This window comes from Serinus canaria, chromosome 21 (assembly GCF_022539315.1).
Source record: "Serinus canaria isolate serCan28SL12 chromosome 21, serCan2020, whole genome shotgun sequence".
Taxonomy (NCBI): domain Eukaryota; kingdom Metazoa; phylum Chordata; class Aves; order Passeriformes; family Fringillidae; genus Serinus; species Serinus canaria.
Genome location: NC_066334.1, coordinates 7391620 through 7412965, shown reverse-complemented (window position 1 = coordinate 7412965; position 21346 = coordinate 7391620). Strand labels below are relative to the sequence as shown.

Below are 21346 nucleotides of genomic sequence, written 5' to 3'. Positions count from 1 at the left end.
ACCAACAACTGAGGAAAAGTCACTCTCTAGCCTCATAATAGGAACTAAGTTTCACCCCTCAAGACATTCACAGCTCTGTCCATGCAGCTCACACCATGCAGGCTGGTGCCCAGAGCACTGCAGGCAGCTTCACGTGTCTGCCCACAGACACAGCTCAGAACTCCCCACAAAGCAGGGAATCCAAGCTGTGTGCCTGCCAGGAAGCACAAGTGTTTTCATTACACACTGTATCTGCTCAGCTCGTGCTGTGCTTCCTGAGCCCTCTGCGAGTGAGCATGAACAGCTCAGCTCTTTCCCAGGCTCCAGGGGCACACAGGGCACCCTGGGCTCAAAGGAGCTGACAGCCAGCCCAGAGCAGCACAGATGGCTTTCCCAAACTGCCTCCCCACCTGAACCAGATAATCAGAGTTTGTAAAACCTGGTACCAAGCATTGCACGTAAGGGCACAGATTCAGAGACCAGAGAGGATTAACACAATCTCTTGCAACTTTAGCAATTTTTGTTTAAAAAACAGGATCAAAGAAGTTCCAAGTTTCACTACTGACAATGCCTGAGGTTAGACAAACACACTGCACTGAACTCAAAGCTTGATAAAGACCAGCAAACTCAATCTCTCCTTTTCATAAATTATGCAAACAAATGTTCTGCATTTGAGGAAACTGCATGAAGAGCCCACCATGTTGACCCTGAAGCCTTTCCTGCTTACACCCACAGAGAAGGATAAAACCAAGCTCTGGGCCCTGTTTCTTTGTTCCTCCCTTCTGCTGGCCACAAAGCCTTTTTCTGTACCACACCTGTAGCAAGAACCTTAATGAGGATGTTGGCTTACAGGGTAAGCAAGGAAGCACAAAAGCATCATCAGGGGAGAGGGAAGCAGCAGAGAGAGGAGCCAAGCCACTAAATAAAAATGTTTCTATTTCTGGTAATGAGAAACATGTGCTAGTGAGACTATTACTGAAGAAACAGTGTGAAGAACTACATTTCTTTAATGCAACCTGCTGTCCTTAAGGGTCTACATCACGGACTGAGGTCTGGTAATGCCCTAATTCTTTCTGTTCTGGAAAGCTCAATAATTTTCTAAAATACACCAAGCAAACCTGTTTCAGAAATTCAAGCATAGTGCCTGGGGAAAGTGCTGATAAACAGAGACAGTGAATTTCAATGTTGATGACCTTTCACTGCGTAATACTGGCTACAGAGAGTCAAGCACAATCCGAGAAGCCAAATCATCTCAGAGAACACTCTTTTCCTCATCCAGAAAGGACCATTCTTCTTTCTCCACATGCCATCTTTTTGTATGCAGCGAATATTAAACCTGTTTTCAAAAACAATAGACTTCTGGGTTTGGACTGAAAGACTTCCCACCATAGTCAGATTCTCTTCCATGGAAGAAAATAACATGCTACAATTCTGTCTTAGTGAACCTGCAACGGCTAAATAGGGAATTCTAAAAAGGTTTAAATTCTGTATACAAACCCCCATTCATTCCAAGCTGCAACAGTTATCTAGATTTACTCACACTGTCGCAGCTAAGGGTTATTTTCTCAATTACTACTTATGTCTTCATGCCCCCAGACACAGGAATTCAAAACTTAATGTTGAACTACACTCATTCTCTGGCAATTCCAATTTATGGACATGTTTACTTTGGCTAGACCGACCCTCTGTGTAGCACAAGGCAAAGCCATAGCAGTCTGCAGCAAGAGCTGGTCCCTTTTGGCCATTCTCAGAGTAACCTCACCAACCTTCCCACTAAAATGAACCAAGGGGATCGGTCGTAAAACGGGTCGCGCCCATCATTGAAGAGGTCTGATCCCTCCTCAGTCCCAACGTCGGAGCCAGTGTCATCCACAAAGGCCTCATCATCAAAGTCCTCCATCTCATCCTGCTGCTCATCTGCCAGTTCAGTGATGTCGGAGTCGGCGGTGGAGAAAGTGGGGGAGGGCGTGCGATCGGCCAGGCGCTCGTTGACGCAGCCATGGAATATGGGGGAGCTGCACATCAGCGAACGGACAGCGATTAACAGGGTCAGCACACAGAACTCATCAGCAGCTCTTTGCTGCCATCAGCACAGAGACCCCTCAACAACGAGCAACGCCTTCAAACCACCTGCACTGCAATGAAACGGGAGGGAGGGGGCTGCCAACAAAGTCAGGGAAAGAAGTGTCCTTGAATGGAGCAGGAAGCAAATGAAAAAGGAATAGAAACATGGCTGAGCATATAGAACTTGAGAAGACATCCATGTAACAAAGCTACATTTCTTATTTCCAACACAGCAGTTCTGCAAATAAAAATATTGTAAAGGTGCGGCCGACAGCAGGAAATAGTAAAAGAATCCCATTAGACACTTCCCTACAGTATGACCAAACTATTTGAACCACACATTTGAGAGACTGTGGACCACTTTTCCAGTGTTCTTTGTAGTCTCACAGCTCTGCCCCAGTGACTTTAGATGGAACTTAGCCAGTTATATTATTTTAAAATAATTTTGTAACTTACTAAATGCTCACTCAAAGCACATTCTACTACTAGACACCTGAACTGGCCACATTCTAAAGAGCACATTCATTTTCTACTCTTAACTGTATTTAAAGTCTATTCCAAATCCCTGAAAGACAAGACCCAGCTGAGCCAGAGGCCCCACGGTTATTGACCACTGCAGGTGGAGCCCGAGCTGGCAGTGCAGCAGCAGGAGGCGCTGTCCGTACCTGCCCACGAGCTTGAACCAGTGGAAGCGGTCGTAGAAGGGGTCGCTGCCCGTCATGGAGCCCTCGGGCTCGTCCTGGCTGCCGGAGGCCACTTCCCCCGCCCGGTCGTACATCTCCCGCATCAGCTCCAGCCTCTGCCTGCACAGACAGCAGCAGCAAAGAGCTCAGAGAGGGGGTCAAGGAGGCAGAGAACACAAGGAGGTGCTCACCTCACTGGCGTCCCCTGGACCAAGTTACACCTAAGAAGAGAGGAGGCCATGCCCTAAGTTTGGTGTTTCACTAATTCCCCAAAATGTTGGAGAGTCTGGTTGTCAGCTAAGCCCTCTAAGCACAAGGCAAGGTCACTGCAGAAGCTTACATAAATCTTGGATTTCAATTCACTTCTAAATATTCCTCTTTCACATCTAATTCTTGCATACTTTTGCTTTAATTTTTTATCAGACCATGTTACTGAGTAATTTTGGCAGTTCTTTGCATTCCACTCCAGAATTGTTGGCATTTTGATTCAAAAGTGAACCAATTCCATTATAGACTCTAATTATCCACTTATTTTATTGAAAAAAACAAGTGTTTCACACTGCAAGATCCTTTGTCTAGAAGTTATTAGTAGGAAAAAAGTCCTTCAGTCAATATTTAGAGAATGGGGAAAAGAAATGTCATTTACATGTGATGAAAATAATTCAGACTGCAGTCAGAAATTTGTGTAGCTTCCATAGGAATAAAATCTTCTTTATTGAAGATTTTTATCATAAATTATGTCATATACTGCCAGGTTATATAAAGCAGGTGGCAAGGAAATTTTTACAGTGGAAGTGACTGAAAAAAGTAATGCACGGAGATGAGCTGTGATGAGTCTTATTACATTCAAAAGATAAAAGTCTAACCTCAAATTACAAAAATTAGATGTGAAGCTAAGGTTAGAAGCTGGAGAAAAGTGCACTTGTTCAAACAATCTGAAAAGCTGGTATTTAGAACATCCCACACTGTCTACAAAGTTTGGGAGGACACAGAGAAAAACCAGAAACCGATAAGGAACAGCAAGTGAAGAAATTTTTGAGCGAAGTTCCTTAGACATAGGGAAGTTCTCTAATACTATTGACATACTTGAGTTTTTCTAAGGACCAGTAATGCGTGGCTCCGTTCTTCAGGTCCTGCACCTCCACAGCCACCACGGTGCGGGGGAACGGCCGCCGGTCCCGGCCCTTCTCGGGCTCGGCGGGCAAGAGCTCCGGAGGCAGGGGCGAGTACAGGGTGTCCGTGAGCAGGACAAACTGGAACTGCACCTGCATGCCAGAGACACAGCACTTTGGTCCTCTGCAGACAGATGGGACCTTCACTCAGACAGAAGCCAGAATCAAAGACTCACAATTTTCCGAACCCTTTTACAGCCCAAATTAATAAGCAAGAGATACAATTTTAAAGACTCCAAGAAACTGAGAGCATTTACAGCAGGATTATACAATCAAAACTGATGGGTCAGAAAGTTCAAAAACCGGCTCTGCATGTCCCTACCTTTTTCTTTAACTCTACACTGATTGCATTGGCTTCCTTCAGATATACTGCATTCCCCCAGAGCTGGTCCCTCAGTGAAGTGAACTGGTGGAATTTCCACTTCCTGAAAGCCCACTGGGCGAGTTCATACTCATGGCGTGTCCAGGGCACTGGAAAGAGCAAAGAAACAGAGGAATAAAACAACGTAGCCTCCTCTCAAAACCATCACATGCAGTATCCAGTACTCCTGCTGACTGTGCCATCAAGCTCTCAACACATTTTCTGGAAGAGCAGAAATCAAAACTCTACATTTTCATTATTCATCATGGAAAAGCTGGACTCAAACTTCCTCAACATTAGCAGTAGAGATTAATGATCATGTAAACGAGATTTGGAACAGAGGAAACAATTTTTTTTTCTGCTCCTATTATTTTAAGTTATTTGGAAACTATTAAAGCCAAACGCTGAAAGAGTGGAATGACAGCAAGTATAATGAGAATAATAGATTATCTCCTGTCCAGAAATGCAGTTATACAGACATGTCACAGCATTCTAAGAATTCCTAGCAAGGAGGAAAGAGAAAGTTCCAGATCAAAACAAAGAAACAAAGGCAAGAGTGTTATTTTGTTTTAGGACATCTGAGCTCTGTTAGTGCCAGGAAGAGATTCCTTCAAGAGCACCAAATCCAAGCCTGGAGTAAAACTCATCTAGTTTGTGCACCAGTTGTATCTGAAGACGTATGTCTACAGTTCATGTGGAATGTATTCTATAAATGGGTATTTGAAATCTTGATGCTGAGAGAACTACAGATCAAGAACTTGCAGTGTTTTGCAGCTTTCCAAAGCAAGTTTTCTATTACAAGAGATGATACAGCAGCTGTTCCTTTAGACTTGGTTATATCCAAATTATTTTTAGCTCCAAACTCACCTTCTTCCTCCTCCTCCTCCTCCTCCTCTGTGGTTTCAGCTGCCAAGGACCGTGTCTCTACCTGCTTCTGGAGGGCCTGCAGTTTGCTCTCATAGTCCTGTGGGGAGAGAGGAGAAGCTGTGTAGGAGGACAGACAAGTGCAGGGAGGAAGCTGAGAGGCACAAAGAGCTCAGAGTGACAGACACAGATCACATCCACACAGACACTCCGAGGGCTCACAGGTCACACACCAGCACTGCCCTGGTGCAATCTCCCCTGGAAAGAGAACACAGGATAGAAGAGCTGGTCTCTAAAATCACCACATTTACATGTACAGTGTCCAGAAGAGGGAAAGCTTTAGGATGTTCTTTAGTGGGGTTTTTGCTAAAGACAGGAAGAAGGGGATTTTATTTGGAGGCTGGCTGCTGCTTTCAGAGAGGTAGAAAAGAGGCAGAAATAGAGAAAAATGCAAAAATAAATTTGAAAGGGGAGGATTATTCACCTTAATTTTCTCAAACAGGAGGATTAACAGCACCACTAATTTGCCCTTTTTATATTAAAAAAAAAAAAATTGAAGTATTAGTGGGGGAAGCACTTTGTTTTCAATTAGAGTTTCCCCATGGCATGCAAGCACCACTCTCTCACATGTGGATTTAAGACATCAGAAGATAAAATACCACCACGGCCCTGGCAGAGAAGTCTGTGCAGTGGCTTCCCCACGAGGAACACTTCAGCAATAGCTTCTGGTACAACAGCATTTTCTTCCTGTTCAGACCTTATTGTGCCTTGAAACAGATGCTACTTAAAACTAATGAGCCTTTTATTATTTGCTGGCAAAACAAATACAAATTAGAACAGACTCTGTCACAGTGCTCTTGGTCTCAAAGCCTATCCCACTAGGGTGTTTTATTTTTTTAAGATAAACCTTTGGCATAATATTACACAAATTAAACTGGTTTCTCAAGATTTTTATCCAGGAGTTACAACAACAATTGACTAAGGGTGTTGCTGAGTTCTTAAGAATTCTTGAAGGCACTCATCTTGTATCCCAACCTTCTCTCTTCCACAGTTCCTAATCCTGAAATTCTTCTCCAATGCCCAGTTTATGATAATAGGTATTTAAGTCCAAGAGCTACAGAATAAAAGCTTTACATTTTCCTCCCATCCCATTTAAACATCCCACCTAAAGAGCTGCATCACTTATCCACAATATGACGGTGTCAGCTTCAGCCAGAAAGGCTTTAGAAAATTAAAATGCAGGCATCATATGAAGGCCATAAGAAGTTCAATTTTGCTCTCAGGGATATTGAATTCATGATATTCAAAATCCTGCACTTTCTAAGGGCACAGCAACCATTTGTTAATGCTATTTTCAGAAAATATTACTTATGAACCCGAAAGAATGTTCTGTAGGTGTATCTCCTTTCCAAATAAGAGTCTAATTTCCTCTTGAATATTTAATTTGGCTAAAATGCTCCTTCTTCATTTGTTTCTGCTCCATTCACCCTAAGCTGGCTACTTACTTACACAGGAAGTAACCTCAGCCCAGCACCATAAGTACTGCAAACAAAACAAATACATTTCCTTTCAATATTCATCCTGAAATTCCTAGATTCACCAAGAATCTATTCTAGAATCCATGAGACTTCTCATGAAGCATCAGACTTATCTACTCTTCTGAAATGCCCAGCATAATCCTGATTTTTTCCTAACATAAAGGCACTTTTTTGGATCTATTTCCCCCATTCCATGCAGATAATGCTATTACATTTGAAAACGAGATAAAGCTGGTGAGAAGCAAAGTGGCACAAATAAGCTTCTCTCACTTGCAAGGAAAGGCAAAATATTTAATTTTCCTGTAGTCTGAAGTCAATAATGTCATTTTGAGCAGCTGAACTGTAGAAATGAAAAGCTCTTCAAGTAGCATTTTAGTAGAATCTTTCCAGATTCTTTTGGAGAAACTGAAAATCTGGAGAGGGAATGGGGGGTTGGGGGAAACAGAAAAGACCCCAAAACCCACACCCCATACACTCAAACTAGACAAGGCTTTTTAAGAGCAGACTGGAGCAGTTAAAGCAGAACACTGCACACCACAACAACTGAGCTGTGATGTCTGCCAAGGTACTGCCATGTGTGATTCCCCCCTGGATTCGAGGTGCACAGAAAAGTCCATTTCTTTTGCCTTCAATGAGCAAATAAAGGGAAAACAGCCAGCTTTGTGTTTTCTTCCAGAGTTCAGATAAACAGCACACAGGATGGTACAATGGGACAGCACTGAAGACGGGAATGGTTTATAGTTCCTTGTGCTACAAAAAGCTCTTCTTTTCTTTGATACTGAATTTAAATAAGCTGTCTGAGATGGACACAAGCCTGCTTTGCTGCTTTCCACATAACAGTAGAAACACCAGGGTGGATGAACTTACAAGAATCAGATGGTGGAACAATTAAAGAAACCTTTATAACTCTGCTGGAACAAGCCCAACCCCAAGATAAAAAATAAAAGCAGGACAAGCCTGCAGTCAAGTTTCATCTCCATTTCACTGATACAAGTCTGACACTTACAAGAGTATTTCATAGTTTATTGAAAGAGCACTTGTTACAATACAAACCAGTTCTGCTTTTCACAAGGCAGATACTTGCTCTTAAGACAATCCAAAAGAACTGACAGATCTGAAAATCCCATTTTAAGGCAGCTCACTGCTTTCTTTACAGTACAAATAGTTACACAGCATAGATTTCTCATGTGGCAGCTCCTGAAGAGACTTAATGGGAAGTATCCAAGAAAAATTTCAACAAAAGCAAATTTCAACATGTAAAGGACATAGTGAGGAAGATACTGAAACTATGCTGAATGTACTGATAAAAATAGCATCCCCTAATTTGACAGATCCTTAAATTCAGATTGCTTGAGGAAGGATGTTGGAGTCAATCTGAGTGAGGAGCATAAGTGATGTGCATTTAATCCCACCCCCAGTGGGGTGTGAGTCCAGTGTGCCAGTGAGTCCTAGAGAAGCCATCCCAAAGCCACAGGTGGATCCAAGCCAGCTGTCAAGGCCCTTGGCAAAGGCAACTGAACTTAGTAAAAGAGCACTTCCACCATGGATGCCACATTTCCATTACCCTGAAAGCCTTTTCACACAGACATCAATGGAAGCAGCTGTCTCACTGTTCATTAACTCCACTAACACAGGATTTGGAGTGAGAGTTGTGTGCATTTCTGAAAAGTGCAAGGAGATCCACAGTTCTCACACTGCTTCCCTTATCACATGAAGCACTGCACTGCAATTCATATCAAATTCTTAAATATCCTCCTAAAAACCAGGAAAAAAGCTGCTTCCTTGAAGCAGACTGGACTCCATTCTGACACTGACTGTCCTTTTTCTGCTTTGTCAAACCGTACAGCAGAACAGGCAGGGTTGTTCTTCTAGTGCTGCACTAAAACAGTGGGGTAAGACAGACTGATGGCAACCTACTGCTCACCAGCACCACCCAGGCATTTACAGAGAGTTCTTTTCTGAGTTTTAAGCCGGAAGAAGTTGGCACAATCATTTTAGTGTTCAGCATTAAGGCCTCAAGCAGCAGGAGTTTTAGCCTGGTGTCAGTACACGTAGCTGCGTGGACTCCGCGCTCAATCACGAGGTGATTTCACCGAGGCAGCACAATCCTCCAGGACAGGGGACAGGAGATGGGATGGCTTTGGTCTCCTCCCACACCCACCCCACAGGCCAGCTCTCTCTGCCTCACCTGCTCCCAGGGAATTGAGAGGCTTTTCCCAAGCACGCATGTTCAACAGAGCCCAAGCCTTTCTGAGGATATATAAGAACTCATTATGCTTGATCTGCACAAAACCAAAGTGCAATGCACTAAAACAGGGTTCTAAAACAAAAACAACAGCAACACGTTACTTGCAGCCCAAAACTCATTTTGCAATTTGGACTCAAGCTCAAAGAAAGTATTGCTCATCTTCAAGCCTTCTTTTCTTTAAGAATCAAGACATTTTTGGAAGCAATGCTTTATTTCCTTTGTTCAAGTAGGCCCAAGCATCAGACAAATGCAAGTTACAAAGCCAGATCTGGACACAGAATTAAACCTGCCATAAAGCAAAACTCCCAGTTTGTTCTTTTAGGAGTTGGAGGACTGACTTTGTATCTCCTTCAGCAGAGGCCACCATCCCATCAGCGATACATGTGCTGAGAATTAAGAGCTGACACTCGATTACTTGCTAGGTAAATAGCACGTGTGTTGCAGCAGCACCTACAACATGCCCAGCTGAGGCAGGGGAGAAGTGGGAGAAGACAAAAAAATATGGAAAATAAGCTTAAGACACTTGCCACTCACCTACAGCTATGCTGAGCCACACACAAGTAACAATTACCAGTAGGGCTTATATTTTATAAAAAAATAAGCAACCTCAAGTAAATTCAGGATACTTGTGCAAAACAGCACAAATACACTGCAAAGTGGACCTACCTTACCAAATGTGGTAGAGCGTCCAATTTTGTTTTTAAAATTTGATTCAAGTTAAATTTAAAAGCAAAGTAAGTCTTCAAATATTTCTATTGGCTTACAGTTAAGGCCACGGATTTTCCAAAATAAGTGCAACTTTGTCTTGCACTTTTGGAAACTCAGAAAATAACCCAGTTTTACTCAGGTTGGGACCCTCCAATTGAGACAAAAGCTCAAAGCCTGTTCCTCAATCCCTAGTTTTCAGTAATTTGCTTGGGACAATCTGAAGCAGGAATAGCAAGCCTTTGTGTTATGGTAAATCACCTGCAAGTGCAAACCCCTTCAGAGCAAAACAGACATGAAAGATTTTAACTCGCATTTTGAGCGAGGGGAGAAGGAAAAGTAATCTTATTTTCTCCTCAAAGCAACCTTCTCCTTTATTAAATGAGTCTTGAATTCTAGTTCAATCCAAGACCAGAGGCACTAACATGAGGTATCACATTAAGATGAAACAGTTCAATTCTCCCATCTCACAGGAGAATTCAGCCAAAAGTAGTGACTTATAAATCATCCTAAGAATAACTATTTCAAGAACATCTCCCAGACACATGCCTGAGAAAGCTGAAAACATAAAATAAAAGAATTAGCTTTTTGAGTGCACCAGAGTGTTGAAAAATCCTAGTTCCTTTCCACAGTCTGAGTATAATAATTAAAACCTATTATATTTAGAGATACAATGGGGATTAGAAAAAGCCTATTTCCAAATAATTGCTTCAGCATTATATATATATTCTGACATAAAATTCCATCCAGGCTGGTTTAACTGTCACAGCAATTTCATACCAATATTTATGAACTTAAGCAGAAGGAGAAGAGACATCTACTCAGGGAGTGTGACCTAATATCTCTTCTTAATTTCCTTATAAAAAAGCAACACGTATCTTGTCAGCCAACAACTTTTGGTTTATAGATTATTATTACTATTAAAAGTTGAGTTAAGAGTGGAAAATATTGTTCTGAAGAGCCAGATCCATTTATAAACAGATGGTCAGTTTCCTTATTGCTAAGAAAAAGGTCACAAGAAACATTCAATGCTAGAAACTAAACTCCTCTTTTGATTGTCTACATAAAACACAGGAGGAAGGTAGCACTTGGTAAGTTCCAGACAATATTTTCAGCATTAGAAAAATACTTCAAGACACACACACAAGAAAAACTTGGTAAATGAGCTAGTGGGAAGTTCTCCCCTCCACCTCCCTCCCTCCAAGTCTTCTAGTCTATGAAAAAAGTTCTTAAAATTTTTCAGACTATTCTTCCAAGGGATGCTGTTAAAACCGCAAGGAAAGTCACACGCTAAGAGCCCGGGCCGCGGGGCCGGCGCCCGGCGCTTGTGCTGGGCCTCTGGGGCTGTGCCTGGCCCGAGCCGAGCCGGGCCGAGCCGGGCCGGGCCGAGGCGAGGCGGGCCGAGCCGAGGCGGGCCGAGCCGGGCCGGGCCGAGCCGAGGCGGGCCGAGCCGGGCCGGGCCGAGCCGAGCCGGGCCGAGCCGGGCCGAGGCGGGCCGGGCCGAGCCGAGTCGGGCCGGGCCGAGCCGAGGCGGGCCGGGCCGAGGCGGGCCGAGCCGGGCCGGGCCGGGCCGGGCCGGGCCGGGCCGGGCCCCGCTCATACCGCGGTCTCTCTGCCCGCTTTCAGGTTGGGGGCCGAGAACTGGCGCCTCATGCGCGGGGGCGTCACGAACGGGCCGTGCTGGCCGGGCCGGTCCGTCTGTTTCGGGGCGCTGCCCTCGGCCCCGTGGCCGCCGTAGGGCTGGCGGTGCTGGTGCAGGTGGCGTTTCTGCTGGAAGCCCTGCGGCTGCGGCTCGGCGCCGTGCAGCGCCTCGGAGGAGCCCGAGGCCTGGCGCCGCAGCCCCTTCTGCGAGCCGCCGTTGAGGGAGTTGCTCCTCCAGCGCGGCTGCGGCTGCTGCTGGCTGCCGGCCTGCGGCGGGCCCAGCTGCTGCCGGTTAACCTGGATATTATCCTGGCTCCTCTGCGGGCCGTAAAGATTCCACAGCTGCTGCGGGTCTTTAGAAGCAGCTTTGCTTTCTTTCTCTTTGCCTTCATCTTTGTTCTTATCGTCTTCTTTCGGAATTCTAACCTCAATAACTTCATCCTCGGTGATAATGATGTGGGTGCCTGGACTCCACGAGTTCCTGTGTTTGGGATTGCTTTTGAAAGGAAACCGGGGTTTGCGATTTTCAGGTGGAATAAACCGGTGAGGCATATTCTGTCGACGAAGCTGTTTTGCTATTTCCTGCTGCTGCAGATTTTTAAAGCGAATCTGTTCTTGCCTCATCCAACGTAAACGCCCACGTCTGAAAGCTGGATCACCAGCCATTAGCTGAGACACACGCTCCTCCTTAGCAAGATCATCATTCTCGCTTCTCTTTGCCTCATCTGTGGGCTTCTTATCCACATCCACTGCACTGGCAGAGTTCGGAGACTTAGCATTAGCTACAGTTGACTGAGCTTTGTCTGGAGACCCTATCAGGGGTAAAACCTTCTCCATTTTTAGCATTTTATTTCTGAGAACTTTAATCTCTTCATCCTTCATGTTGTTCTGCTTCTTCACTTCTTGCAGAATATCTTCCAATTTGTCTATGTGCACCTTTAGGTCATCCACATCAGTTATTCCTTTACCATTGGCCATTACATCTTCAATCTTTTCATCTCCAACTCCTACTGTATCCCAGACATCCCGAGCGACAGCTCGCCATGATTCGCGCTCATTTGGGTCTTTTTTCCCGTACATGGCACAAAGCTCTTTCATTTTAACAATGGCCAGAGCCTCAATCTCCTGCCTACTGTGCCTGAAGTCATTGAGTGCTACCTCATAGCATATCTCCTTCACAGCCTGAATCTTTAGGTCTGAGATGGTGACCCATTTGGAGTCTTTGCTAAGGCGTCGCCGTTGGGGTATCTGGTACATTTTAATAGGTTCTCGTTTCTTCCCACTGCTGGGGAGGCCACACTTTTTTACAATGGTTTGGAGCTTGCTGGGGGGCAGCTTCTCTCTCAGGGAAGTGATCAGTCTCCAACTCTCCTCACACGATCTCTTGTCCGAATCATCCCCACTATCAGAGTCTGCATCCTTTGGAAAAACAAAAATCAAGAAGTGGCCCCAAAATAACCAAAATTAAAACTGTAAGAAAATGGAAAAGCTAAACAAGAAGTAGCAGGCAAAGAAAACTAAATCAAAAATCAAAATAGAACAAGTGATAAGGAGGTCCCTGAAGACTGAGTGTTAGGGCATTAAAATGCATCTTCAAGAGTCATGGACTGTCAAAATTGGAGCTCTTCACTAAATAAAGATTAACATTATATTTAAGTCTTGTCATCTCATAATAGCTGATAATCTGAACTCTTCCCTCCCAAACCCTTCCAAAGTCATTAAATAGACCGACTAAAACCAAGTTCCTGGTTTTAAATCTTAAAACCAAGTGTAAACTGCACTTCACACATGCTACAAAGACATGCAAATCCCCACCATACACATTTGCCTTGGTGACTGCTGTTGCTTCTTTCAGCAAATCCTCCCCAGGAAGGTGAGCACTACAGCCATAGAAGATGTCATGAGCAGCCAGAGTAAGTCGGGTTAACACTGGTTAGTAACGTTGCACGTGGTTGCAGGGGATGCTCAAGTTTAGAATCCATTTCACTACAACAGCAGCCAGAGAAGTGTTAGACGATAAGAAAAAATGAAACAGAAGCAGCTGAAAGGTTCAATGTTAAAAGGACTGTAAGTGCCACTATGACAGACGAAGACAGTGGTTCATACTCCAAGACTTGCTACAAGCTAGAAGGATATCCAGAATCAGAGTTTCAAAGGTGGGTTGTGGTTTGTTTGTTTTGACTTTTTTTTTCCATTTGGCACCTTGTTGCTTAGTTTAAAGAAAAAAAAACCATTATCATCTTGTCTGTCCGAAGAATGAGTTTCAGCAGAATGCAGAGTAATGACTTTCTGGTTTTAATTGTTTTAATACAAATTTTCTATTTGGTATCCTTGATTTGTCTTCTTTTCAAAACCTAGAGCCTGGAGCTTCCACGCACTTGCTAAGCATTATGCGCTTTGCTTCTTCATTACAAGTTTTCCACCTTTTGCTAAATGATTTTTAATGAGCAGTGCCTCGGGTTTCCATATGATAGGAATGCCTGTTCAGATAAACTGCCACCATTATTGCTTACTGCAACCAGGAATTAAAATAGACCACTTTTCTTTAAAGGCCGATTTAGACATCTCTTTAACAAGGAAGAAGTCCTGTGTATTACTGTGATCCAAACACCTTCAACACAGCTGTCAGTGTCTAATGCAGCTCTAACTAACATCCCTGTTTTCCCCATGGAGATTTGTAACACATGAGAAACCAGGAACAGTAACAGCCACTTCCTCTAAAACCAAAGGAAACCCAGGTCATTGAGCCAGCACCAGATTCACATTATCGAGCTTCTTGTGACTTAATGCAGTTTTAAGAACAGTACCAGAGAACCAACTTCTAGTTTAGGTCAAAATGTAATCAAAACATTGGTTTAGAAACTCTTTGTGAGTTTACAGCTGACAAAAGTTGTGGCCTAAGGTAACAGCATCTAGCAAACTGCACACTGCAGTGGAAACTAAAGGTTCCCTGGAGGAAGCCCCAGTGTAGCTGGGATACGACCAGGAAGGCAAAACATGAACTACTCCAACATTAAGTCACAAGTTCCACAGGACTCTGATAGTTACAAAACTACCATAGAACTATTTATGGGTAAAGTATGTCTTCGTATCAAAAGATGATGAAGAGACACTGAGTCATGGCCCTGTGTGCACTCAGAAGTTACCCAGACCAATTAGTGCAGCTATAATCAAAATTCCAATATCAACTGGCCACTGCAGAGGCATTATGGCCATTTTAGCTCTATTACACACATTTTCACAATCAATTTGTAAAATGGAGAACAACTACGTCTATTCCCTAGTAATACTAGCAAGGCAAAGGTATTTTAGTTGGCAATTGTGGGGGACAAGAGCTATTGTTTATCTTTTTGTACAGCACATCTAACAAATAAACATCTAGACTGGTTGGAATCTCAGCATAAAATCAAACCAATCTGGTAAACAGGATTAGCTAGCTTCTTACATCTGAGATTATACTCCAGTTTAGACCAAGAATATTTATATCTCAATACCAGTCTTACACAGCAGTAAGTCAGAGAACCTGATCCTGCAGCTGGCTATGGCAGCCATGTAAACACTTTCAAGGTACACAAGCTGAAATGCACTCCCAGATTTCCCACTCATTATTCAGCTGTGGCTGCATGGATGCACTAATCCTGTCCATCCCAGGTTCTGCACACAGCAACACAGAAATCATGAGCTGATCATGAGCAGCAAGCTCTGCTGTCACCTGAAATACTCTTTTGGAGCACTGTGATAAGCAGGATACTGCTCCCTGACCAAGGATCTCATTTGATATGATCCCTTACAACTAGGACAGGTGTCCTTCAGGAACTGCTGAGGCATGTGGGGTAGCATTCCACCTGTGTCCACTAACTGAAACCAGTAAGAACAAAACAAACCTGACGAAACCAGCATCTTTATTATATTAACCACTCCACTCTCTAAAGAATTTTCCCTTAATCTGAAGTTTTTGGGGAAATAAATTCCCTTCACAACAGTTTATAAATGCAGCCTTATTGGAAGCAGCTTCTCAGACAGCCAATTTCACATCTTTAATTCATACAATAGCTTAGCTTGGGCCAGTCAGCTAAAATTTAGAGGAGGGAATTCCATTACTTGCATCTCATTTGACACATTGCCAAAAGTTACTCAATACTCACACTATTTTTATTTTCACATTTTTACTGTACTTTTTGGTTTTTTTGCTATCCAAATTTTAACTATAAAATTCCAGAGATAAAACATGACATTAGTCACATTTAGGCTTTTTTTCTGAACTAACAGTTGCCTTGGTCAAAGTCTACAGCCACTCCTCCCCATCCAAGAAATCAGCCCCTTGTGATGAAATAATTAGAGATGCAGAAGTCTCTGAGAGTGTAATAGGAATTTTTAAAAAAACTATGTAGCTTCTTCCTATGGAAGCCACAGTACTTTGCTCCATTCTGGCTTGGGGAGAAGGGCAAGAGCTTTACAGGGCAAAGCCCAGCAAGCATGTAACCCACAGTCTCCATCTCGTACCACAGACATGAATCGGGAGTTTGAAATTCTTATCAGAATTCTGGCACAACTACATTTGTGTTCTGGCTAAAGACAACCAGCTAAAGCAGAATCAGGAGACTTGAGTTTCTTAGGGAAATCTAGACTTCGTTCCTGGGTTTGGTCTTGTTTTTCAAATTCACAGGGTGCTTGAAGACTGCATGGATTTCTATTTGTAATGCACTTCAGAGGTATTTGCTGTGAGAAGACTGAAGTCTTCCTATATCAGACTTAATTTATCAGACTTCCTCTTTGACAAATAGGTGGAGTGGTAGAATTCCCAGTGCTCTGAATGAGTTAACACACTGCTTCCTACAGAGATCCCCACCACTGGCTTGAGTACCACCAAGACCCTCACAAGGAACTCCATGCAGGGGAGGGAGAAGGGTTAAAACATGCACAATGCAGCAACATTTTCAGACATCATTCAAAAACTAAACCTAGTGTATCAATGTTCTAGAAATCTCTTTGGCAGCACAAAATTAGTATGTTCTGGTGATCCAAGACAAAAATAAAGGCAAACATCCCAAGAAGTAACTGTTTAGACTACTGAAAAGGAACTTCAAAAAACACAGAGCACAAAAATGCCCTTCTTTCAGGTTAACTTGCAAGAAATCCAATCTATCCCAACAAGAATTGATTAAAGCCTCTTTACTGTCAATCACAATATCTGAATTAACCTGAAGGAGCTCACTCACGCTGCTAATAATTCACTGTAGACACAAAGAATTTGAAAGCAAAGGGGAAACTGCATTGTGCAGACAACCCAAGCAGGTTTCCTAAACTTTCAGATAAGCAAGGACAGGAATTACTGTTTGTCAAAGGCATAGTTAATCAGGAGTAAGGACACATACCAGTCTTTGCTGCTCCAACAAGAGATCAGCTTCCTCCTTCTCTTTCTTATATAAGATCTCCATTTCTTGTAATCTGAAGATGAACAGAAGAACAGAAGTAGTCAGAGGTCATTAGTTTCCTGGTGGTGTTACTCTACATGCACAGTCTCCTGAATTACAGTTACACGAGGAAAAGTCAGTGTCCTTAAAAGGAACTGTTCTCTGGCTATTCAGTAGCACTGAAGTGAAACCCTGCAAGCTGCCTTTCAGCCCTTACCAAAAGGTCTGCAGCGTGAGTGGCCAGTGCTTACCTGTGATTTTTAAAGGAGCTGGAGCACTAAAACACTACAATACAATAAGGAGGAAGCTTTCTGAACTTCCACAAGAGGTAGCAGAGATGCTGTGAACCCAGTAACCTACTGCTGACTCTTCCTTCTTTCAGGTCAAAATTTTGAGTTATTTTATTACCTTTTCTCCATCTCTTGCTTCATGTCAATGCCCTGCTTCTCCAAAAGTTCCCTCTGAGCAAATGTCCAGTCAACTGGCTCTGAGGGAGTCTCAGCTGATGGCGTTTTCTCTCTTTCTGCTCGTGCTTGCTCTGGGTGGTTGAATCTGAAGACATGATTTTTACCCATGATGATACGATTTCCTAGAAATAGGAACAGAAAGCTGCAGCTGACAGAAGAATGGTACCAAATTCTATTTAAAAGCTAAAGGCGACACTGCCCCTGAACAGCACCTAGCATTCCCCATATATGATGTCAATGTCACAAACAGAGAGTCTACAAAAAAATCTCTGGTAACATTTCTTACCTGAGCGCAATTGCACAGGCTGCACAACCCTCTTGCCATTCACGTAGGTTTCTGATCGTTCACAAGGCTCCAAAGTAACAATAACTACAAAGAAAACATTGATGAGTGAGACTTTAGAGAGTCCTGTAGAGGAACAGAAGTGTGCAAGCCCCAGAGGCCTCTTATTTGCTGCCTATGTTCATACTAACACCAAAGCAGTCAATCACCCCTGGATGTCATGCTACTTAAAAATAAAGACCCAAAAGGAAATCAATGGTACTGACTTCTCTACCTACTGCAGCTGGAAACTACTTTTGTTCATGTTTGTAGTTAACCAGGGTCAGAATTTAAATGTTACACTGGCTGCAGCCAACAATTTGAAGCTATTATCACCTAAACAAGTTTTATTTTCTTTCCCTAAGACTCAAGAAAACAAGTCAAAACTGATCCTTTTCTTGAGGTCAGAAAACTTCCAAATCATGGGATTCCCTGGCCAGCTATGGAAGTGACAGCAAGTGACAGACTCAGGAGAAGCAGCCCTTTACCTTCACCGTTGTTGTTCCTCTCGCTGCGGAAGACACAGTGCTCCTCCTTGATGTGAGCCCCGCTCAGCACAATGTCCTGGCGCCGCTCCGCGTCAGCCTGGCCAACCCTGCAGCCAACACACAAAGCAGACACCTTCTACAGCTCTGCACGGGACAACACACCCACAAACAGCCAGGAAAAAGTCTCAACTATTAAGACTACCCTTCAACTTTAAAGGTTTGGGCCAGCGCTTCAAACATGTCACTTGGAGAACTGAACTGTTAAATACCTCTGGGTTTGACGCAGTTCCTTCCCTCTTGTGAGACCCTTCTCCCTTTTAGAAAAGGATGCAAGGGGGGGGAACCCAACAAGAACTTCCAGTGGTGCGTTTCAGCCAGCAGACAGGGATCATCCCGCCCACTAATCACCTCCTGCACTTGAACAAAGGAGCACAAACGGCTCAGGAGGCTCTTGCTGAATAATTTGATGCCACAAGCAGTTTCATCCAGCATCTAGACAGAGAGCTTGGCTGTACCCCTGGAGCATGAAGATGTATGTCCATTTCAAACCAAAGTGTTTCAGCAATTCGAGGTACAGACAACTTAATTTCCAATCCTAATGTTTATGAACTTGCTCTACTTGATAATTTACACATTTCTGATGCCAATGAGCTAGGCTCAAAACTTGTAATGACTTCTTAAGCCCCAAGCTATTCTAGTCGTCATTCTCTGCTGAATTCTCTACACTTTGATACTCCTTTCAGTGGGCTTCAAGCACCTTCGAGTAGTACCATATGCCAGCCCCTGTCAATGTACTCTCTTCCATTCGTTCCCCAGGAATGTACAAACTAAGAAACCAAACACAACGTGGTTCTCCAAAAAAAAATAAAAATCATCTCTCTCCTTACAGCTGTTTTGAAAATAAGTTTTGGAATAAAATCAATTTTTAATTTGAAGTCTGGCAAATTAATTTTATCTCATATATGTGAATGCAGAATCCATTAAATGTGTACTGGCATGAATAACAATTTATTTAAACAATAAAGCTAACATTCAGCCATATTCCAGTTGCTATGGTTTTCAATCCTGCACCTATCAAAATCTCTTATGCACTTCCAGGAAGTTTTGCTAAAAACTTAAGAGGGGATGTCATGCTTTCTTCTACTGCCCAGGTGTAATAACAGTTCACTCTTAAAGCCGAGTGACTGCACATGTTGCTTTTTGTTAGTTGGTGTTTTTACTTTAAACACCAAGTCAACTTAGAAGAAATTGCATTTCTGCACTTTTTTCCACCTACAGCAATCTCTTGTTTCATTTGTACCTGCAACTTGAACAGCCCAAGGCACAAGTATTATTTAAACTCAGTGTCTGCAGCTTGGGGATTTAAGTGAGCAGAGAAGGCAACTCCAGAGTGTGTCAGCAGCAGCTCTCACCTTGTAATGCCATCTTTGATGTAGTACAGCAGACATTCAGACATGAGTGGATCTTCATTAAGGTTTACAAGATGAGGAGTCTGAAAGAACAAAAAGAAAAAGTTAATTAAGAACTGAGGCTCTACTTTCAGGCTCCTTTCTGCAGCTGTGGAGGGTGTGCTTTAATCCAGCAGTTTTGCCACGTGTATCGAGATTATTCCAGAATGGATTTTTTCAAACATAAAGTACTGCAAAGCATCACAAAGTACCAGTGAAATACAGCTCAGATTGCTTAGTTATCCAAAATATCAGTCCATGGAAGGAAAAAAGGCTTCAGCTGGAGAAAAAGAAGTCCTTATAAAGTCTCTGTAAACTTTGATAAGGGAAGTTCAAGAGCAGAAAATGTTACTTCAGTGAAATTTTGAAACTGATATGCAATCAACTGACTTTTCTTGGGCACAGGTCAGGTGCTTATTTGACAAAGTCTGTTAACATCAAAACAAAATCTAAAACTACCAATATTCTCTGGTACCAACAGCTAAGAAGCTCTTCATCTAAACTTCTTCTAAATTTAAATCCACTACAGTTACTAAACCAACCTTCTTTGGTGAAAAAACCCCATTGGAATCAGCAAACAAGTCACAAGGCCTTGGTGTGAAAATCTAGCCAGTGAGATGGCAGTAAGCACAAGCACAAAAGAAAAGGCAAAAATGGTTAAACATAAGTAAAGCAGAAAGACAATAAAAGAGAAACAAAACTGTTAATAAGGCACTTGTCCCTTTGTTACCCTCAAACAAAATAAATTTAGGAAAAATAAATAAATAAATTTGGCTCAGATTCCTTATTAACACTATTTCCATCAACTTATCATAGATGCAAAAAAAGTTTACTTATGAGAGCTTTTGACAGCACGACATTTGCAGAAGCTCAGAAATTACTGGACGGTCACGATGAAATTGTCTTTGAATGAAGGTCTCTGATTGTCAATTGCCCAATGGAAGATTTAATTATAAGGACAGAAAGGAGGAGAAAAAATACAGCTTTTTCACCCCTAAAAATCCAGGGGTGACCCAAAGCTGCAGCTGAAGATGTTCCATGCTGCCATTGCTGCTCACTGCACAAAAAAGTACTTGGAGCCCTTTAAAGCTCTTCAGTCAAGAGAAAAATGGAGAGAAACCAAATCCCAGACACAGTCAACTGCTGTAACACCACTCCAACTTGCACCACTTGAATACTTTGTAAGAAATGAAGCTCCACAGCTTGAGAGATGATGCTGGCACACCCAACTGTTCACTCCTTGCATATGATGAGATACATACTGGTACCTCAGAAGTGTAGAGTCTTTCTACAGAACACCTCACATTTTCTATCTAAGCTCTTATCTCCTACATTTTCACAACAACCACAGTTACTAGAAGGACAGCTAATGGAACTGCAAGGATAGCAAGGAACAGAAGCAGACAGGACTGGGTTGGGAGTTTCACTTCTCCTAAGAAATCCTGTGTAGGCAATAATAAATACTATCTATTACCCAAGCATCTACTTTATCCAGGTGGCATTTATACACAAACCTGATCAGCTGAAAATGCACCAAAAGAATCATCAAAAAGAGCTGATGGCCTCTGAGGAAAAATCTAAAAGGAGATGAGGATCCATAATGTAAGAGGAAGAAATGTAAAGAATACTCAATGAATCTGCCTCTTTACAAACCCTGGAGTAGCTACCAAAAGCAAACTGGAGTTCTACCAACTCCAAGCATTGCAGACTAGCACTATTCTAAGTGAAGGATTAAACATTTTAACCAGTTCTGGGGTTCTACATTTCTGTGCAGTGCCTCTGAATAGGTCCCTGCTTAACCCTAGATCAAGTTTACTATGCACTTGCACACTAAAATATTGCCCATAATATTGCTGCTTGTTCAAAAATGTTTAAGATAAAAGAAAGTAGGGGTTTTTTCCTTGTACTACTTCTATAATTTTGCTTTACCTGCAGAGACAGGTTCTTTGCTA

General features: G+C 42.8%; 1 protein-coding gene across 5 annotated transcripts in view; it reads right to left on the bottom strand.

Annotated features, from left to right (window-relative positions):
- The window catches only part of KIF1B (kinesin family member 1B), a 78914-nt gene that overhangs the window by 26966 nt on the left and 30602 nt on the right, over positions 1-21346 (bottom strand). For 2 of the 5 annotated variants that reach the window (XM_050982638.1, XM_030230634.2), the window contains 10 exons: positions 19359-19438; positions 17947-18053; positions 17423-17506; positions 17078-17258; positions 16631-16703; positions 5127-5223; positions 4221-4369; positions 3813-3991; positions 2709-2846; positions 1746-1994 (listed from right to left, as the gene is read on the bottom strand). In XM_050982638.1, coding sequence (XP_050838595.1) covers positions 1746-1994; positions 2709-2846; positions 3813-3991; positions 4221-4369; positions 5127-5223; positions 16631-16703; positions 17078-17258; positions 17423-17506; positions 17947-18053; positions 19359-19438 — 1337 coding nt within the window. Of the gene's footprint in view, positions 1-1745; positions 1995-2708; positions 2847-3812; positions 3992-4220; positions 4370-5126; positions 5224-11205; positions 12675-16630; positions 16704-17077; positions 17259-17422; positions 17507-17946; positions 18054-19358; positions 19439-21346 lie in introns of those variants that run through there. The other 3 variants (XM_050982639.1, XM_030230636.2, XM_030230637.2) reach the window with 2 other exon arrangements.